The following is a 19,731-nucleotide window of genomic DNA, read 5'->3' as shown; positions in this document are numbered from 1 at the left end:
GGTAGATGTTTAATTGATGAAGGAAATGCAGTAGGATTCAACTTGTGAGCTGAAGTTATAAACTGAGACCAATCATCATAATTCAGGGGTCTGTGTGTGTATGTTTTCTGTCCATGTTCAGCTGACCAGGTACAGGCAGAGAATAATGAAGAAATTTGGTTTAAATAGAGTTGGGGTATTGACAGGCAAGAAATGTAGAGGAAGAGAGGACTAAGGGGTCTGAAGCTATGTGGGAAAGACAGACCACTATGATGGTCTTTGGATTTCACTTTGGATGAGAAGGGAGAAACTGGAAGGCTGTTATCAGCACTAGAGAAAAAATAGTGGAGACAATAAACTATCAATACTACTGGAAACATAGAATTGTTGGAGCAAGTGGTCTTAAAGGATGTAAGACAGGGAAAGGTGGAAATGGTGCTGACAGTGCAGAAAACCTGAAACAGATTTGAAAGTTGTTGTAAGTATGGAGGTAAAGAAACTGGAAGTCCAAGGAGTTGACACAAATTCTCTGCTTGGATAGTGATGCTGTATTCAGTGAACACAGTAAGCCATGTGCTAAATCATGTAAAACATGACAGATAAGACCAGGAGGTCAGTATATTACAAGACAATGAATGAGTGGTTAATGGTTTAGTCTCAAAGAATATGTTTTTGTGGTTTGTGATGAGGTGGGAAGAAAGCAAGCAGTCTAGAGGTGACAATGAAGAGCATGGAGGAATTGAACCTTTAATTTAAAATATATATAAATTACTTTCCCAGCATGTTCCAAACTCTAGTCTGAGCTCCTAGTTTGAGTACTAGGAACACATTAGTGAACAAACTTTCAGGTTCAGTGATGGGAGAAATTTGTGTCCCCCAGCTAAATCAGATAAATGCAACAAAAAAACCTCGAACATATGTTAGGTGTTTATATCTCAAAAACAGGGTCTAATGATTACAATTTATTATGTTATGGTGGTTTTGTTTTGTTTTGTTTTGTTTTGAAAAAAAAATTAAGGGAAATTAGTTACAGGTGCCATTGGAAAAGGCACTTCATTTCCTGAAGGGAGACAAGTTTAAGTAAAACAGATAGAGTACAATGAAGAGATGGACTATATAAGATATTTTGTTAATGTCAGGCACTGGATTCCAAAGCATACAATGGAAGGGAGATCAGAGGTGATGAGAGGTTGCTGGGAGCCAGAACGGGAGATCCCACCCATGACAAGGTCATGCAGAGAGACCTGACAGGCAATGCAGTTCAGGACTCAAGGGGTCCCCTGGACCTGCTCAAGCATCTACACCCAAACCAGAATCTGTTTCTTTTACTATTCCATGTCTCTCACCAACACCTCTCATATTAACAGGGGGTTATCCCCGACCACTTTTCTTTGAAGAAAACAACTTAGAGCTTTAGTTAATAATTCTCCTGGGCATAATAAGAGTGTTTCAATCCAAACCCCTCTGATGATTTTCTAGCTAGCCTGACATGTTCGTTCAGACTCTGGCAGCTACACATGTGATTGTTTATGGCCTCCCAACAGTGAGAGGCATGGGAGGCCTATAGTATTTTAAAAATATAGAGTCTTACAGGGAGTTAAGGAATTATTAGAATAGTACAGGTGGAGGGTTTCATTGTTGAACCAACATTTGCTGCTAAGTTTCCATATCCCTAACCCATTATGTTTTAAGAGAGGAGAAAAACAAAGGAGAAAAGGAAAGATATAAGCATCTGAATGGAGAGTTCCAAAGAATAGCAAGAAGAGATAAGAAATCCTTCTTCAGTGATCAATGCAAAGAAATAGAGGAAAAGAACAGAATGGGAAAGACTAGAGATCTCTTCAAGAAAATTAGAGATACCAAGGGAACATTTCATGCAAAGATGGGCTCGATAAAGGACAGGAATGGTCTGGACCTAACAGAATCAGAAGATATTAAGAAGAGGTGGCAAGAATACACAGAAGAACTGTACAAAAAAGATCTTCACAGCCCAGATAATCATGATGATGTGATCACTAATCTAGAGCCAGACATCTTGGAATGTGAAGTCAAGTGGGCCTTAGAAAGCATCACTATGAACAAAGCTAGTGGAGGTGATGGAATTCCAGTGGAGCTATTTCAAATCCTGAAAGATGATGCTGTGAAAGTGCTGCACTCAACATGCCAGCAAGTTTGGAAAACTCAGCAGTGGCCACAGGACTGGAAAAGGTCAGTTTTCATTCCAATTCCAAAGAAAGGCAATGCAAAAGAATGCTCAAAGTACCGCACAGATGCACTCATCTCACAGGCTAGTAAAGTAATGCTCAAAATTCTCCAAGCCAGGCTTCAGAAATACGTGAACCGTGAACTCCCCGATGTTCAAGCTGGTTTTAGAAAAGGCAGAGGAACCAGAGAAAAGTTGGCTTAAAGCTCAACATTCTGAAAACTAAGATCATGGCATCTGGTACCATCACTTCATGGGAAATAGATGGGGAAACAGCGGAAACAGTGTCAGACTTTATTTTCTTGGCCTCCAAAATCACTGCAGATGGTGACTGCAGCCATGAAATTAAAAGACGCTTACTCCTTGGAAGGAAAGTTATGACCAACCTAGATAGTATATTCAAAAGCAGAGACATTACTTTGCCGACTAAGGTCCGTCTAGTCAAGGCTATGGTTTTTCCTGTGGTCATGTATGGATGTGAGAGTTGGACTGTGAAGAAAACTGAGTGCCAAAGAATTGATGCTTTTGAACTGTGGTGTTGGAGAAGACTCTTGAAAGTCCCTTGGACTGCAAGGAGATCCAACCAGTCCATTCTGAAGGAGATCAGCCCTGGGATTTCTTTGGGAGGAATGATGCTAAAGCTGAAGCTCCAGTACTTTGTACACCTCATGCAAAGAGTTGACTCACTGGAAAAGACTCTGATGCTTGGAGGGATTGGGGGCAGGCGAAGGGGACGACAGAGGATGAGATGGCTGGATGGCATCACTGACTCAATGGACGTGAATCTGAGTGAACTCCAGGAGTTGGTGATGGACAGGGAGGTCTAGCGTGCTACGATTCATGGGGTTGCAAGAGTCGGACATGACTGAGCGACTGAACTGAACTGAACCCATTATGTTTTTGAGAACATACATTAATTAGTATAGTTGGTATGTGGAAAAATAAGCTGTAGCCTTTGATTTAAACACATCAGAAATTCTTTCCATGTTATAGCCCACTTCACCTTTAACCTATAGGAATGTAACCTTATCTAGTGCTTTTGGAGAGTGGTGCCTGACTTTAGTATAATCACCTTTGGAGAAAATAAGTTTTCTGGTTGACTAACCATTATCATAAAGGATCATAAAAATTTTAGCAGGCCTTCTGTCCAGAAGATGATGGAAATCACCTGAGACCTTTATATGTCAGAAAGAATGCATAAAGAAAGCCTGGTCTCGATAAGGGTCAGGACTGCTGACCCCGCATGACTCTTCACCTCCCATTACTTTCTATGTAAAGCTCAAGGTATATAAGCTCCTTGGAAAAAATTAAGTTTGGGCCATACTTGATGAAGCTTGGTCTCCCCGTGTCATTATTCTCCTCTTTGTTTTCTGGCTGACTCCCTGGAGCGCAGGGCTCTCTGAGTTCACTTTTCTGCCCCGGCTTCTAAGACCCACGCGAGAGGGAGCCCAAGGCAAGGCACCCTCCGCTATTCAAGCCAGCACCTGTGGCCTACGTGAACAGAGCAAGTTCCTTGTCTGGAGCTTTATTGGCTTTCCGTGTAAACCAAGGAATATCGGCCTCTTTCTCTCCCCCATTTTCTTAACTGTAACATTCCCTCCTTATCTCTCTCTAGATCTCTAATTAATCTCTTTCTAGATGCCGATGCCATTCCCCTGAGGATACCCTGGATCCAACCAGGGCTGGACCCTGGTAAGAGATCAAGGCTGATTAGTGGATATATGGACAATAACTAGAACATAATGGCTCATTTTATTGTGATGATCCAAATAAACAAGGCTGTGAATCATGTGGGATTAAACCAAATAGCCTCTGAAGGGAAGATGAACAATCTATTCCAGTTTGAGTACTGGGTTCTTTGGTAGATTTTAGTTAGAGGAATATGAACATAGGTAGTAAGAGTCACATGCTGTTGAAGCCTTGCTTGGAGAATTTTGAGCATTACTTTACTAGTGTTTTGAGATGAGTGCAATCATTCAGTAGGTTGAGCATTCTAAGGCATTGCCTTTTTTGGGGATTAGAAAAAAAACAGACATTTTCCAGTCCTGTGGCCACTACCGAGTTTTCCAGATTTGCTGGCATATTGAGTGCAGCACTTTCACAGCATTATCTTTCAGGATTTGAAACAGCTCAACTGGAATTCCATCAATTCCACTAGCTTTGTTCGTAGTGATGCTTCTAAGGCCTACTTGACTTCACATTCCAAGATGTCTGGCTTTAGGTGAGTGACCACACCATCGTGGTTATCTGGGTCATGAAGATCTTTTTTGTATAGTTCCTCTGTGTATTCTTGCCACCTCTTCTTAATATCTTCTGCTTCTGTTAGGTCCATACCATTTCTGTCCTCTATTGTGCTCATCTTTGCATGAAATGTTCCCTTGATATCTCTAATTTTCTTGAGGAGATCTCTAGTCTTTCCCATTCTGTTCTTTTCCTCTATTTCTTTGTATTGATTGCTGAGGAAGGCTTTCTTATCTCTCCTTGCTATTCTTTGGAATACTGCATTGAAATGGGTACATTTTTTTTTCCCTTTGCCTTTAGCTTCTCTTCTTTTCTCAGCTATTTGTAAGGCCTCCTCAGACAACCATTTTGCCTTTTTTTCTTTTTTTTTTTTTTTTGAGAATGGTCTTGATCACTGCCTCCTGTACAATGTCACGAACCTATGCCCATAGTTCTTCAGGCATTATCTATCAGATCTAAACCTTTTAATCTATTTGTCACTTCCACTGTATAATCATAAGGGAATTCTTAAAGAGATGGGCATATCAGACCACCTGACCTGTCTCCTGAGAAGTCTGTATGCTGGTCATGAAGCAACAGTTAGAACAAACTGGACATGGAACAACAGACTGGTTCCAAATCAGGAAAGGAGTCCATCAGAGCTGTATATTGTCATACTGCTTATTTAACTCATATTTAGAGTACATAATGCAAAATGCCAGGCTGGATGAAGCACAATCTGGAATCAAGATTGCCTGAAGAAATACCAATAACCTCAGATATGCAGATGAAACCACCCTTATGGCAGAAAGTGAAGAAAAACTAGAGCCTCTTGATGAAAGTGAAAGAGGAGAGTGAAAAAGTTGGCTTAAAGCTCAACATTCTGAAAACTAAGATCATGGCATCTGGTACCATCACTTCATGGCAAATAGATGGGGAAACAGTGGAAACAGTGTCAGACTTTATTTTCTTGGCCTCCAAAATCACTGCAGATGGTGACTGCAGCCATGAAATTAAAAGACACTTGCTCCTTAGAAAGAAAGCTATGACCAACCTAGACAGCATATTAAAAAGCAGAGACATTACTTTACTAACGAAAGTGCATCTAGTCAAAGCTATGGTTTTTCCAGTAGTCATGTATGGATGTGAGAGTTGGACTATAAAGAAAGCTGAGTGTCGAAGAAGTGATGTTTTTGAACTGTGGTGTTGGAGAAGACTCTTGAGAGTCCTTTAGTCTGCAAGAAGATCAAACCAGTCCATCCTAAAGGAAATCAGTCCTGAATATACATTGGAAGGACTGATGCTGAAGCTGAAACTCCAGTACTTTGGCCATCTGATGCGAAGAACTGACTCATTGGAAAAGACCCTGATGCTGGGAAAGACTGAAGGTGGGAGGAGAAGGGGATGACAAATGATGAGATGATTGGACGGCATCACTGACACGACGGACATGAGTTTGAGTAGGCTCCAGGTATTGGTGATGGACAGGGAAGACTGGCATGCTACAGTCCATGGGTTGCAAAGAGTTGGATATGACTGGGCCACTGAACTAAACTGAGTAAGAGTCATGATAATTCAGATAATTAAGAATTAATTTATTGTTGCAATACCACTGAAAGCCTCAAGTCTAAGATTGTCACTGAAAGCCTCAAGTCTAAGATTGTTGTGAGCCGCGTTAGGCATTATTAACAAAATAGAGGCACGGCCCTAAACCCCCTCCCTTTGTTCTGTAGGCATGGACCCAGAATGAAGGAGTTAGGCTTTGTGATTCTGACTTGTTTTTTCCTTTCCTTGGCTGAGTTGACTGAAGAGAATATTAAAGTGCTTATTGTTTTTGAGAGGAGCATGAGAAGGCATAAAGCCTTCTGCAGCTGTGATCAAAGAATAATTCATGAAGTTAATCACTGACATTTTTTAAAAGGACTTTTACAAAAAAGTGTTCCAGGTGAGCACACAGGCCGCAGCTTGAGGCCATGGGAGGGATTGCTATCTGAAGCCCATTTGTGAGAAAAGTGTTTATGGCAAAGGAGTTTGCTGAATTTAGGCCTTAGGAATAATTAAAATAGTTAGAAGGTAAAGATTTAAGGATTGCTGTAATGTTACAATATTCTACTATAGCTTATAGAAATTAGTCACTTTAGAGATATTATTAGATAGAAGCCCTTTCTAAGAAATAGTGAGCTTAGGATACTAGGGGCAAACAGGACTTAGAAAGATAAGAATTAAACTGAAGAATGTGGTATGCAGCCCAGACATTAAGCATGAGTTACAGTGTATTCACAAGGACACATGAGAGAAAATAGATAAGAGAATTGCTGAGGAAGGAACTCCTTTTGAGGGGCAACAATAATTTTTGGAGAAAAATAAATCTGAGTCAATGGAAACTAAAAATATCAAACCTCTGACCTAATGTTGTTGTAAAAGTATAAAAGAGAATCATAAGCTTGAAATAAACAGGCAGCCCAAGAAAACTGAGAGGCTGCCTCAGTTTCTCACCGACACCGCTCACACCTTCAGGTTGAATCCCTGCCTGCTGAAGCTGGACTCTAGCATAAGATATCATAGTCTCCTTTGATATGATTAACAGTAAATAAGAGCAAGAAATAGAGGGCTACATAAATAATCACTGCTGGTTAATGTTAGTTGTATAAGAAATTTACATTTCATATAATGAATATTAAATATCTAGGCAATATCTCTGAGGTATAGACATATAATTTATTTATTGCTACAGTTTTGCATATACATATGATATATTAACTTATATTTGTGTACTAGTGAGACCAAGTTCAAAGTAAAATTTATTCTCAAGATACTGACATTAATATCCTCTAAAAAGGGCATTTAATTTGTCAATGGTAACTAGAGAACTAGACAATGAAATGATTTACATAACACCACTAAAACTGGAAACATCAGATACTTTTATAAACCTGTCATACATTGGACCAAGTATAATCAAGAGAAAATATCAATAATTCACTTTTTTATAGTAGTTATGGCTTCATATAAAGGTATGCTTTGTGTTTCTAGGTTGAAACACTGTACTTTTTAGAATGCATATTTAAATAATCACCATGAATGTCCAACCATAACTTAAAGTCTTAAAGTTTTGAGTAAGAAAATTTTAATAGGACATATATTCAGATGATAACACGTATAATAACTATATTTAACTCATTAGATATCATTAATTTTTAAATGTCTGAGTTATGGGCCAAATCAGAAGGGATGACTTTTCTAGCAGATGGAATCCTGCTAGAGGCAATGCTTCATGCAGGATCCATTCTAGGTTAAGAAGGAACTGAGTGAAGGCCAGCCCAAGGAATAAACTTTTCATGTTCCCTGACTAGTGAAGATCTGTTCATTCCCTACACAGGACACTCACTAACAAGTTCTGCTCTCATGGATATATGGTAGAATTTTGTACAAACTCATGCTAGATACTATGAAGAAATAATATTTAACATTTCTATGAAAAAATGTCTCTAGTGTTTAATTTATAAGAACAAATTCAATTTCATTATCTAAATAGGAAGTATTTCCCATTTAAGCAACACTGTTGTATATAAGAAAGTATTTTAGTTCTACCTAGAATTTTATGACTTTCTATTTTTATATCAGTTTACATCTTTTGATTTGATGTACTTGGGCATTCAATTTATTTCAATAACAATTGAATAAAATCTTAAGAGTTTTCTTTAAATAAAAACCATTTCTGTAAATTCTAAAACAATGTTTCAGAGGCATGGTAATAGTTTTTTGCTGTCTCAAATAAATGGTTTTGAAACAAGTTAGAGTTTGGAATCACAGAGAAAGAATAGTAAATCAGTCAATAAATAAATAAATAACTTTGATTAGGGGCTTCCCAGGTGGCTTAGATGGTAAATAATCCACCTGCAATGCAGGAGTTCAGTTCAGTTCAGTTCAGTTCAGTCACTCAGTTGTGTCCAACTCTTTGCGACCCCATGAATCGCAGCACGCCAGGCCTCCCCATCCATCACCAACTCCCGGAGTTCACTCAGATTCATTCATAGAGCCAGTGATGCCATGCAGCCATCTCATCCTGGGTCGTCCCCTTCTCCTCCTGCCCCCATCCCTCCCAGCATCAAAGTCTTTTCCAATGAGTCAACTCTTCACACGAGGTGTCCAAAGTACTGGAGTTTCAGCTTTAGCATCATTCCTTCCAAGAAATCCCAGAGCTGATCTCCTTCAGAATGGACTGGTTGGATCTCCTTGCAGTCCAAGGGACTCTCAAGAGTCTTCTCCAACACCGCATTTCAAAAGCATCAATTCTTCGGCACTCACCCTTTTTCACAGTCCAACTCTCACATCCATACATGACTACTGGAAAAACCATAGCCTTGACTAGATGGACCTTAGTCGGCAAAGTAATGTCTCTGCTTTTGAATATACTATCTAGGTTGGTCATAACATTTCTTCCAAGGAGTAAGCATCTTTTAATTTCATGGCTGCAGTCACCATCTGCAGTGATTTTGGAGGCCAAGAAAATAAAGTCTGACACTGTTTCCACCGTTTCCCCATCTATTTCCCATAAAGTGATGGTACCAGATGCCATGATCTTCATTTTCTGAATGTTGAGCTTTAAGCCAACTTTTTCGCTCTCCTCTTTCACTTTCATCAAGAAGCTTTTTAGTTCCTCTTCACTTTCTGCCATAAGGGTGTTATCATCTGCATATCTGAGGGTATTGATATTTCTTTCGGCAATCTTGATTCCAGCTTGTGTTTCTTCTGGTCCAGCGTTTCTCATGGTGTACTCTGCATATAGTTAAACAAGCACGGTGACAATATACAGCCTTGAAGTACTCCTTTTCCTATTTGGAGCCAGTCTGTTGTTCCATGTCCAATTCTAACTGCTGCTTCCTGACCTCCATACAGATTTCTCAAGAGGCAGGTCAGGTGGTCTGGTATTCCCATCTCTCTCAGAATTTTCCACAGTTTATTGTGATCCACACAGTCAAAGGCCTTGGCATAGTCAGTAAAGCAGAAACAGATGTTTTTCTGGAATTCTCTTGCTTCTTCCATGATACAGCAGATATTGGCAATTTGATCTCTGGTTCCTCTGCCTGAGACCTGGGTCCAATTCCTGGGTCAGGAAATTGTCCCTGGAGAAGGAAATGGCAACCCACTCCAGTATTCTTGCCTGGAGAATTCCATGGAGAGCAGAGCCTGGCAGGCTACAGTTCATGGGCTTACAAAGAGTAGGACACGACTAAGTGACTAATACTTTCACACTTTGATTAGATGATATTTAGAATATTTGAGATAGTAAAATATTTACAGTAGTCTAAAATTAAGAGCTGTACATCTGAATACACTGCTTTAATACTCGTATATGTATATACATCAACATTCAGATATACACAAACATGCATAAGTGTACTATATATATGATATTATCAAACCTTAAATATAAAACTGTATGATTTTAGTTTTTTTTAACTCATGTGTACTATACCCATATATCTTTTAACATATATGGATGAAAAATACAGCAAACTCTTTTCATTATTACTGAGGAGGATGAAGATTCATCTATTGACCAGATTCATTTGGGAGGGAATGGAGGAGGGCTACATCTTTGACATGTCAAAGTGTTTGCTTTGATTGGTGCTAATACAGTAATAATGGAGCATGTTTTAAAACACATATATTCACTCTTATTAGAATACCTTTAGTTTCATCTACATTCATCTGAATTATTTCTAAGATATGGTTCAGTTAGTTGGTGAAATAACAGAAAGTATGCCTTATTTAGTGAAAATTAGATACAGATTATATAACTCATTTACACGAAGTAGTTTGTTTTATAAATGCAAAGAGCTAAATGTTAAATTCTTAATGTTATCTCTTTTATTGGTCGAGTCTTTATATACTGATGTAAAAGAATGCTCACATCAAGCTTATTGCAGTAGACACTGATGCTTGAAGTATTCTTCACGCATACACAAAAAGCCAACACTTTTTGCAAGACAGCTTCTTGATAATTCAGTCAATGTTTAACTTGCTAAACGAAACCTGGAACTTAAGCCTTAATATACTTTTTTCATAAGTAGATATTTCTTTGATAGTGCCTTTTAATTATGTACTGGTTTAGAGGGAGCATGACAGTGAAAATAACATGCTATTTTCATTTTATTATTTCTGTACTTATTTATGTATTTATATTCAATAATACTTAGCTATCACTCAAAATATGTATTTCAAGAGGGAATCATTCATTTGAATATAAATGAAAATCCAAGATGTAATAATTGATATATTATCTGTGGAACAGGATAAATTGATCATAAGAGGTCAATTTTAGAATGTCACAATTTCCTTTAATGTAACCTAGTTATGTTTCAAGTACTGCTTTAGCAGTCTATTAACATATACCTTGGGTTCCTTTACAAGTATAAGGCAGCAAGCTGGGAGGTTTTATAATGCAAGACAGGTATTAATGTACCAACAATACATGCCCTTGAATCTCAATATCCTCCTTACATTATTATGCTTTAAGACCATTAATGTTGTACAATATGCCCTTCATCTCTAATATAGTCAACTTAGCATATGTATCATAAAGAACAGGATGCATATTATTAATAAAATACAAATACGAAATTCCATTTTGTAACTTATTTGGTGCTATCTCATTATTATTAATTTTTAAAGAAATAAATTTCTCCCAATTTAGAGTTCACATCGGAGCATTATTTGAACAAAAAATTAATAGTACATGCTATTAAAAGAAGACAACTTATCATAGGAGAATCTTGGTAATTCACATTTCCTTTTGCTTAAATTTAGCTGTTTCCTTTATATAAATCATTCTGTTTCTCTCATCCAGTCTGGGGTTTATATTGCTTAATGAATTTTTCAATTAAGAAGGAAGCAATGCAGGTGGGCAGAAAGGAACATTCAATTCTCCTCAGTAGGCATCACCTGTTAGAGGAACAAGACAACGTCCCTCATTGTACAGCATTTTATAGAATGGAGCTGATGAATCTGGCTGGAAAAGTCTTTTAAAAGTTCACATTAGTGCTCTAGTATAAAGAGAATGAGCTTTACACCCATCAAGTGTCTCAATATGTAACAGGTGATTTGCTTTCTCTTTCTCTCATGATTCATAATGTCTCAGCAATTTCTAGCTGCTTTATCTTCCAAATATATTTTTATTTCTCTCACTGTTCCCATCATAGGCTCAAACCTGATTTATTTTTCTCTCTTAAACATAATCTTGATGTCATCTGAACCAATACCCTTAGCTATAAGGGCAGCAGATTTATTTCCCATTGTTTAGGGTCCAGAAGTTGAATTTTACAAAGCAATCGGTTTCCTTCCAGCCCTGTTACAAACCACTCTACTCTAGCCTGTGCAATATTGTTTTAAGCAGTGGGGACGCTACACCCAGTAACATTCTGCTCGTTTCAAATCATTTCATTTTAAGCTACAACTAAGTACAGGTATGTGGTCTTAGTTCCAAACATCAGAGATATAGTGTCATGTAGACACTCAGTCAAATACCCAACTATCTTGGGAAGAAAAGCACCCAGGACCAATCAGAATTTCTTCTCTGATATTATGAATAGAAGATGTACTGCATATTTTCTGTTATAAAACTGCTGCATTTTAAAATTATTTGTAATCTCACTGAGGGCAGTAATGGAGTCTTAGAATCTTCTAATGTCTAAAATATAGTCCTACACCGGTAATTCATTTCATGAATGTTTAATGGTAATCTCATGCTTTAAAGAAACAATTTTTATAGTCAACTGAGACATTCTCTGATTTTCCTATCTAACTTTCATCACGTTAAAGATTCATGTAGAATAACACAATAATTGAATCATAATATGAATGTAAATGGAAGTAAGGAAAGCACTTTCTTCATGTGTATATATTGATTTTCCCTTTATCATTTATGCAACAAAACTGCCATGTGCCAAGCATTTTCCATTAAAGATACAATGGGGTGTGTGTGTGTGTGTGTGTGTGTGTGTGTTCAAGGGTATATGTATGCTTTAAAACTGATTTAAAAATCATATGTATGAAAATCATATGTATGAAAATTAAGGTAGTAATAAATGACTACAAAATGAAACATAAATTTCTACTTTTTATAAATGATCATTCAAAAGATCATTGAATCACTACTTGTAATTGTTCATAGAAACTTTGTAGAGTGTCAGTGTGTCCAGACTAAGAATGACAGAGGTCCTATTGTTCAAAGATTCTTATTAGTATTTAGTTAACAGGGATCCTGATCTGGAGTTTTTGCATTAATTATGATTTCCAGGGATACAACATTCTGGTGAGGAGCTAATTAGATGGTCCTAGCAGGTAATATCTAATTTCAGGAAGAGTTGCAGGAAAAGGAATGATATACCAACTAACAGATGAATTCAAGACTGAGCTAGGGTTTCAAAGGAAAGGGCAGACTGTGAATATAAGGATATATTCTAAATTTTTTTCCTGGTGAACCACAGAGTCTATCAATATTTTTCAATTAAAAACTACATGGCATCACTATAAGAGTATATGACCCAGCACAGTACAGCTTCTACCATCATCATCTTACCAAAGCAAATAACCTCTGTCCTTAAAGTCACTAAGCCAGTAACAGTGACCTATACAATTTTAAGTAAGACATTAGTGTTAGACATATTTACACAGTATGGATCCATGAGCAATCATAAATTACAATTCAGGGCTCTGATTACAGTGCTGAAAGATCTATCAATAGCCACCAAAGAAACAGTCAGTCTCTCCCTTATTTGTCCATATTTATCCACTATCTCAGCTTCAAAACTGGTATAAATTCTTTGTCTTTGATGATGAAGGTGAGCTTTTGACATTGATGGGAAATTTGAAATGCAAATAATTTTTGGCGTCCATCAGTAGCAATTTTGATCTGCTGTATCAACCTCTACTGAGTCTCTACTGGGAGACAGTATTTGGATATCAGGGTCCTGGAGCAAAGCTGTCAAAGTGCTTGAAATCATTCTTAGTAGAGATGAGTCTACTGGCAATCACTTTATTGTTGTTGTCACCTTGATACAGTTTGATTTAAGCACTCTGAGTGATTAATACATTTAAAGATACATTTTAGAATGGACTGCAGTCTTTTACAAACACCTTAGACTAAGCCAAAAATAATGAACAATTAAAATTTAAAAAAATTAAAAAATTAAAAATTAAAATTAGAAAACAGCATTAAAATGTTACCTATATGAGTAAGCCCTAGTTATCTAATGTACAACACAATACCTATAGGTAAGAGCAATGTTAGGATGGTTAAAATTTTGCTAATAGGTTAGTTATTATATTAAGTGCTCTTATAAAAATAATAATAATAAAGAGGGCAGGAGGAAATTTTTAGAGGCAAGAGATACATTTATGCATTGATTATAATATATATTTCAAACTCATCATGTTGTTTATGCTAGATATGCACAGTTTTCTGTATGTCATCATACTTCAAAATAAATTGGTTTTAACAATTCTAATAATCTATTATAATAATATTTATGAAATATGGCTGTATAACACAGAAACATAATAAAATTAAGAATTACACGGCTGATTATTCCAGATAACCAAATGGTATGCACATGGCTATTAAACTACATCTTAAACTGTCACTACTTTACATAGAAAGTAACTGAAACCGTTAGTTGCTAAATCATGTCAAATTCTTTGTGACCCCATGGACTGTAGCCCACCAGGCTCTGCTGTCCATGGAATTCTCCAGAAACAGGTTTCAAACCTATTTAGAGCTATGCTTTCTCATTCAGAATATGTCAAACATTATTTAGTTATATCTTTGTAACTCAAGTGGATTATGCTATTTATGCATCAATGCCCAGTAACTGTCAAAATTGGATGGGAGACTGAACTTGCACTTAACATTTTAACAGTAAGAATTTAATATAAGTGATTGTTAACTGTGCATAAAGTTGTTAACTAGATAACTATAAAGGGAAAACAAGAACATGAAGGTATGGAGAAAGCCCTGAATGAAAGAGCTACCACTTTTAGGACTGAATGCACAAAGGGATCAAAGTGGAATTACTATAACCCTGGAGGGTGGCACCACAGAGCTGAGGAGTGGTCCTGGACTGCTAGTATTGATATCCCTCATCTTGGAAAGAGGCCAGGCAGATCTGGGAACACATACCTCTGAGAAGGGGGCAAATATCTGCCGGAGTTAATGTCTTTGACGGATGGCATGATACAGCTATTTCTGCAAACCCTAGAAAAACTGTCAACTGGATTCAGCAGCTGTGATGTTGCTGAGGTGAAGTACTGCTAGGGTGATGCTCATTGAAACTGCAAGTCCAGAAGAAGCCCACAGGGAGGAGAGAGGGAGAAGAGGACCCCTCTACCACCTCTAGCCTGTGGTCTCCTACAAGGAGCCACTATCACCAAAGCCTAATTCAGAGTCAGTTGGCAAAGTGAAATGTCATTTGCAAAGTTCCAGCTCCAGTATCACAAAAAAGATAGAGAAGGGTAGGTCTGGTGCAGAAAGAAAATAGCATAAAAACTGGCACATGGTCTTAAGAGATAATCAAACTACAAACAGAACAGAGCAGACCCTTTCAGGAAATCCTCCTAGAAATCATGTTGACCTTTTGTGAGCACCTTACTTGCTCTGTCTTCTATATATGTTACCCATAATTCAAGGAAGAATGGGGAAAGTTTGTTCAAAGTACTGGTTTGACCCGTGATTCCCAAAACAATAGTGCTGACCTTCAAGGTGAGTTCATCTTTCTCTTACAAAAGAATTACAATGGCTCAGTAATGATTTGTTACACAAATTTTGAGGAGTCACTATTACTTATATTTGTAATCTGGGCATTAATTAAAATATTAAAGTGATCAGAAATCTGACTGATGATATACAATTACTTAGTTAGCTGAAGTAATCAAGGTATTTGATACCAGCCTTTTAAAATTTTATTTGTATACATAATAGGATGGAATAATTATGCAAAAATACATGGATAAAAGGTATTTTGATAGCAAAATATAGGTCTGTCTTGAATTAAGATCAAACCATATAGTATCGTAAGAGACTTGGTATACAATAAATTATATCCATTCCTACAATTTTTGAATTGCTAAGAAGCATTTAAACTGGAAATGCTATATCAAAATTAAGTGAAAAGCCCATAACTATTTCTGTCATCTTCATGTCTATTAAATTGTTGGTTTGATAATCCAGACAGACAGCAGACTGGTGGAGAGGAGAACTAAAAACCTAACACTAAAAGAAGTATTTGTTCCATCTTGCTTATAACAAACAGCTTTCCAATGAAGCAATTCTAATCTGATTACACAGGCTTGATCTTGAAACTCTATTTAGAAAGAACTCATTATATATCAGCAGAAATTAATGGAGTTACAAATGGATGTCACAGAGACTAATTCTATAATTTTATGAATTAACAGATTTTCTTTAATTTCCCACTGAGAGAAATTATATTTATCAACACAGAGTGTTAATATTATTTGAAATACTTCTTACCTGTTAACATCCCAGATTTTGCTAGTTGTATCCAGTGAGGAAGAAGCCACAAAATCACCACAGGAGTGCCATGTGCAGGACCATACAGCGTGGGTATGTCCCTCGAAGGTCAAAATGCAATTACCTTTAGACAGGTCCCATAACTTAACTGTAGTATCACCACTTGAAGTAGCCAACTTGTTGCCACTATATGCAAGAACATGAAAAGGTAATTTTTGAAAAAAATCAATTTACAGTTCACTTATTTTTATAAATGGTTGTTATATTCTGTGAATAACTTGTGTGCATTTATCTAAGTTATTTTTTAATTTTTAATGACATACCATTATGCCTGACTCATTATTTTATTTGAATCTACACAATTTGATACTTCCCTATATGGTTTAGTAAAGTATCAAATTGTGTAGATTTAAATAAGACTTTGATGCTGGGAAAGATTGAAGGCAGGAGGAGAAGGGGATGACACAGGATGAAATGATTGGATGGTATCACTGACTCAATGAACATGAGTTTAAGTAAACTCCAGGAGTTGGTGATGGACAGAGAGGCCTGGCATGCTGCAGTCCATGGGATTGCAAAGAGTCAGACATGACGGAGCAACTGAAATGAACTGAACAATATGGTTTAGTAATTCAAGTTGATGAAACTGCTGTTGCACACTTTCTATATTAATTATTCCATAGTTTTCCAGATTATTTTACTAAATCGGTACTTTTTTAAAGCACATGTTGATTTCAAGGACAATGTTACACTCTGGATGATACAGCCTCAGGATGATGAAATTTTAGACAAGTTCAAAAATGTAAATCAATATACAATGCCAGTTAACATTGTTTATGTTTGTATTAATTAAATGCTACAAGAGTACAGTTTGGATAATGAAGGAAGATGTGAATCAGAAATGAGGGAGCTATGGAGCTACATCTTGAGAAATGAAAGACTTTGAAGAGCTGGGTAGTTAAGAATGAGTCACTAGGTTTTCCATTTGAGTCATCAGTAGACATTAAAAAAATTCAGTGGCTTTCAAGTGGTAGATACAAAAACAAGATTAAGAATAAGTGGGTGCCAGTGATGTCAGCAGAGACATCTAGGTTTCTTTTGGCAAAATGTCACTGCTAGAACGCTGCATGTCCATCGTCTTCTCCATATCCTTCAGCACTGCGTGCTCCATGTATATGTTCTCTCAGTAATTTCTCTCTCACTGAATATAATGAACTGCTTATTTGCCTCCTTCCCTTTGATTTTGATGGGGAACTGCTCCCTCTCTCTGTTCTGACAGCATCAAACATTATGATTAACCAACTGAAATGTTCATTAAATGCTTCCAGAAAGAATAAATATATGAATGAATGAAGTGATGCTACAAATGAAGAGTTGACCAAAATTTCTAAGACAGGAAACAGCACTTAGATCAAGATAAATGTTTTGCTTGCTCCCTTTTATTTGTTTATTTTTATGCTGAGAGAACTAAACTTTTATATGCAGATGAGTATCAACCACTAGAGAGGAAAACTTAAAGATGCTGCCAGAAAGGAGGATTAGAGAGTGAAGACATTCTCAATAAAGTCATAAGAGGATATTTATTTGTACTAACAGAAGTACTCTGTAAGTGTAGTCCTTTACTGATAGGTAGATATCAAAACCCGCCCTTCGTTTTTCAGCTCTTGTTTATTTGTACATGTTGGCCATTAAAATTTTTACTTTCTAAATATTACAAAATAAACAATATACAGTTGTCTAAAGATAACTCATTATAAGATCATGGGTTATAGATTCAAAATTTGAATCTGGGTGAGCATTGGAGGGGAATACATATATTCAGTCCATGGCAGTATATAACTTAAGAAATAAGGATGATAGAAAAAAAAGAAGAAAACATTTTCCTAATAAAAGTCTCAGAAGAGAATGATATAAAGTGGGATACATACAACATTCAAAGGAAAAAAGGTAATCAATTTATAGAAACTAGAAATTTAAGATGTAGAACCAGAGATTCAGGGAAAAAAATGTATACCACATGGAATAAACAATGTAAACAAAAAGCAATCTTCACCTAGTTAAATTTTAGCCAACTGTAAAGCACTGTAGGCAACAACAATAATTATAAGAATAAGAAAACAAAGTCATTTACTTATATAGTGCCTAACATGTGGTATAGGGCTTCCCTGGTAGCTCAGCTGGTAAAAAAAAAAAAATCTGCTTCAATGCAGGAGACACTGATTTGATTCCTGGGTCAAGAAGATCCACTGGAGAAGGGATAGGCTACCCACTCCAGTATTCTTGGGCTTCCCTGGTGGTAAAGAATTAAAAGGAAACAGCTACCCACTCCAGTATTCTGGCCTGGAGAATTCCATGGAGAGAAGAGCCTGGTAGGCTACAGTCCATGGGATTGCAAAGTCTGACTTAACTGAGTGACGATCACTTAACATGTGCTAGAAACTCTATTGAGTACATTGTATGTATATCCGAACCTCACTAATAGTTTGAGCAACTTTATCATCTTCAAAACAAACTTGGCAGTCCCTATTTAAATAAATAAAATTATAAAATGTTTCACTCCTAGCAAGGTTTTAAAACTAAATTATGTGAAATATTAAATGTATCTTAACTGATAAAAAAGAAAATTGCTAGAAACACAGAAATAAAAGTGACCAATCTAAAACAGTATAGACATAACAGAAGCAGAAGTTATTAAGAAGTGGCAAGTATACACAGAAGAACTAAACAAAAGTGATCTTAATGACCCAGATAATCACGATGGTGTGATCAATTCACCTAGATCCAGACATCCTGGAGTTCGAAGTCAAGTGGGCCAGAAAAGCATTACTACAAACAAAGCTAGTGGATGTGATAGAATTCTAGCTGAGCTATTTCAAATCCTAAAGATGATGCTGTGAAAGTGCTGCACTAAATATGCCAGCAAAATTGTAAAACTCAACAGTGGCCACAGGACTGGAAAAGGTCAGTTTTCATTACAATCACAAAGAAAGTAAAAAAAGTGAAGTCAGTCAGTCATGTCCGGCTCTTTGCTACCGCTTAGATTGTAGCCTACCAGGCTCCTCTGTCCATGGAATTTTCCAGGCAAGAGTACTAGAGTGGGTTGCCATTTCCTTCTCCAGTGGATCTTCCCAACCCAGTGATCAAACCCAGGTCTCCTGCATTGCAGGCAGATGCTTTACTATCTGAGCCACCAGGGAAGCCACCAATCCCAAAGAAGGTCAATGCCAAAGAATGACCAAACTACTGCACAACCGCACTCATTTCAAATGTTAGTACAATGCCCAAGCTAGCTTTCAACAGCACATGTGCCAGGAACTTCCAGATGTTCAGTCTGGATTTAGAAAAGTCAGGAACCAGAGAAAAAATTATCAGCATCCATTGGATAATAGAAAAACAAGAGAATTCCAGAAAAAACATTGATTAGTTTCACTGACAACATGAAAGCTATTGACTCTATGGATCACAATAAAGTGCAGAAAATCCTTAAAGAGATGGGAAAACCTGCCTCCTGAGAAACCTATATGCAGCTCAAGAAGAAAGTTAGAACTGGACATGGAACCACAGACTGGTTCAAAATTGGGAAAGGATTACAGCAAGGCTGTACATTGCCACCATGCTTATTTAACTTACATGAAGAGTACATCATGCAAAATGCCAGGCTGGATGAAGCACAAACTGGAACCAAGAGAGCCAGGAGAAACATGAATAAACACAGATATGCAGATGACACCACCCTTATGGCAGAAAGTGAAGAACTAAAAAGCCTCTTGATGAAGGTGAAAGAGGAGAGCGAAAA

The 19,731-nt window shown here is 37.0% G+C and overlaps 1 protein-coding gene across 2 annotated transcripts in view; it reads right to left on the bottom strand.

The window, feature by feature from the left end:
* Positions 1–19,731, bottom strand: part of SPAG16 (sperm associated antigen 16) — a 1,117,670-nt gene that overhangs the window by 510,898 nt on the left and 587,041 nt on the right. For both annotated transcript variants that reach the window (XM_070292279.1, XM_069578269.2), the window contains exon 12: positions 15,936–16,121. In XM_070292279.1, the coding sequence (XP_070148380.1) occupies positions 15,936–16,121 (186 nt within the window). The remainder of the gene's footprint in view (positions 1–15,935; positions 16,122–19,731) is intronic.

This window comes from Ovis canadensis, chromosome 2 (genome assembly GCF_042477335.2).
Source record: "Ovis canadensis isolate MfBH-ARS-UI-01 breed Bighorn chromosome 2, ARS-UI_OviCan_v2, whole genome shotgun sequence".
Lineage (NCBI taxonomy): Eukaryota > Metazoa > Chordata > Mammalia > Artiodactyla > Bovidae > Ovis > Ovis canadensis.
The sequence above is the reverse complement of the archived record's forward strand: the minus strand, read 5'-3'. Positions and strand labels throughout refer to the sequence as shown.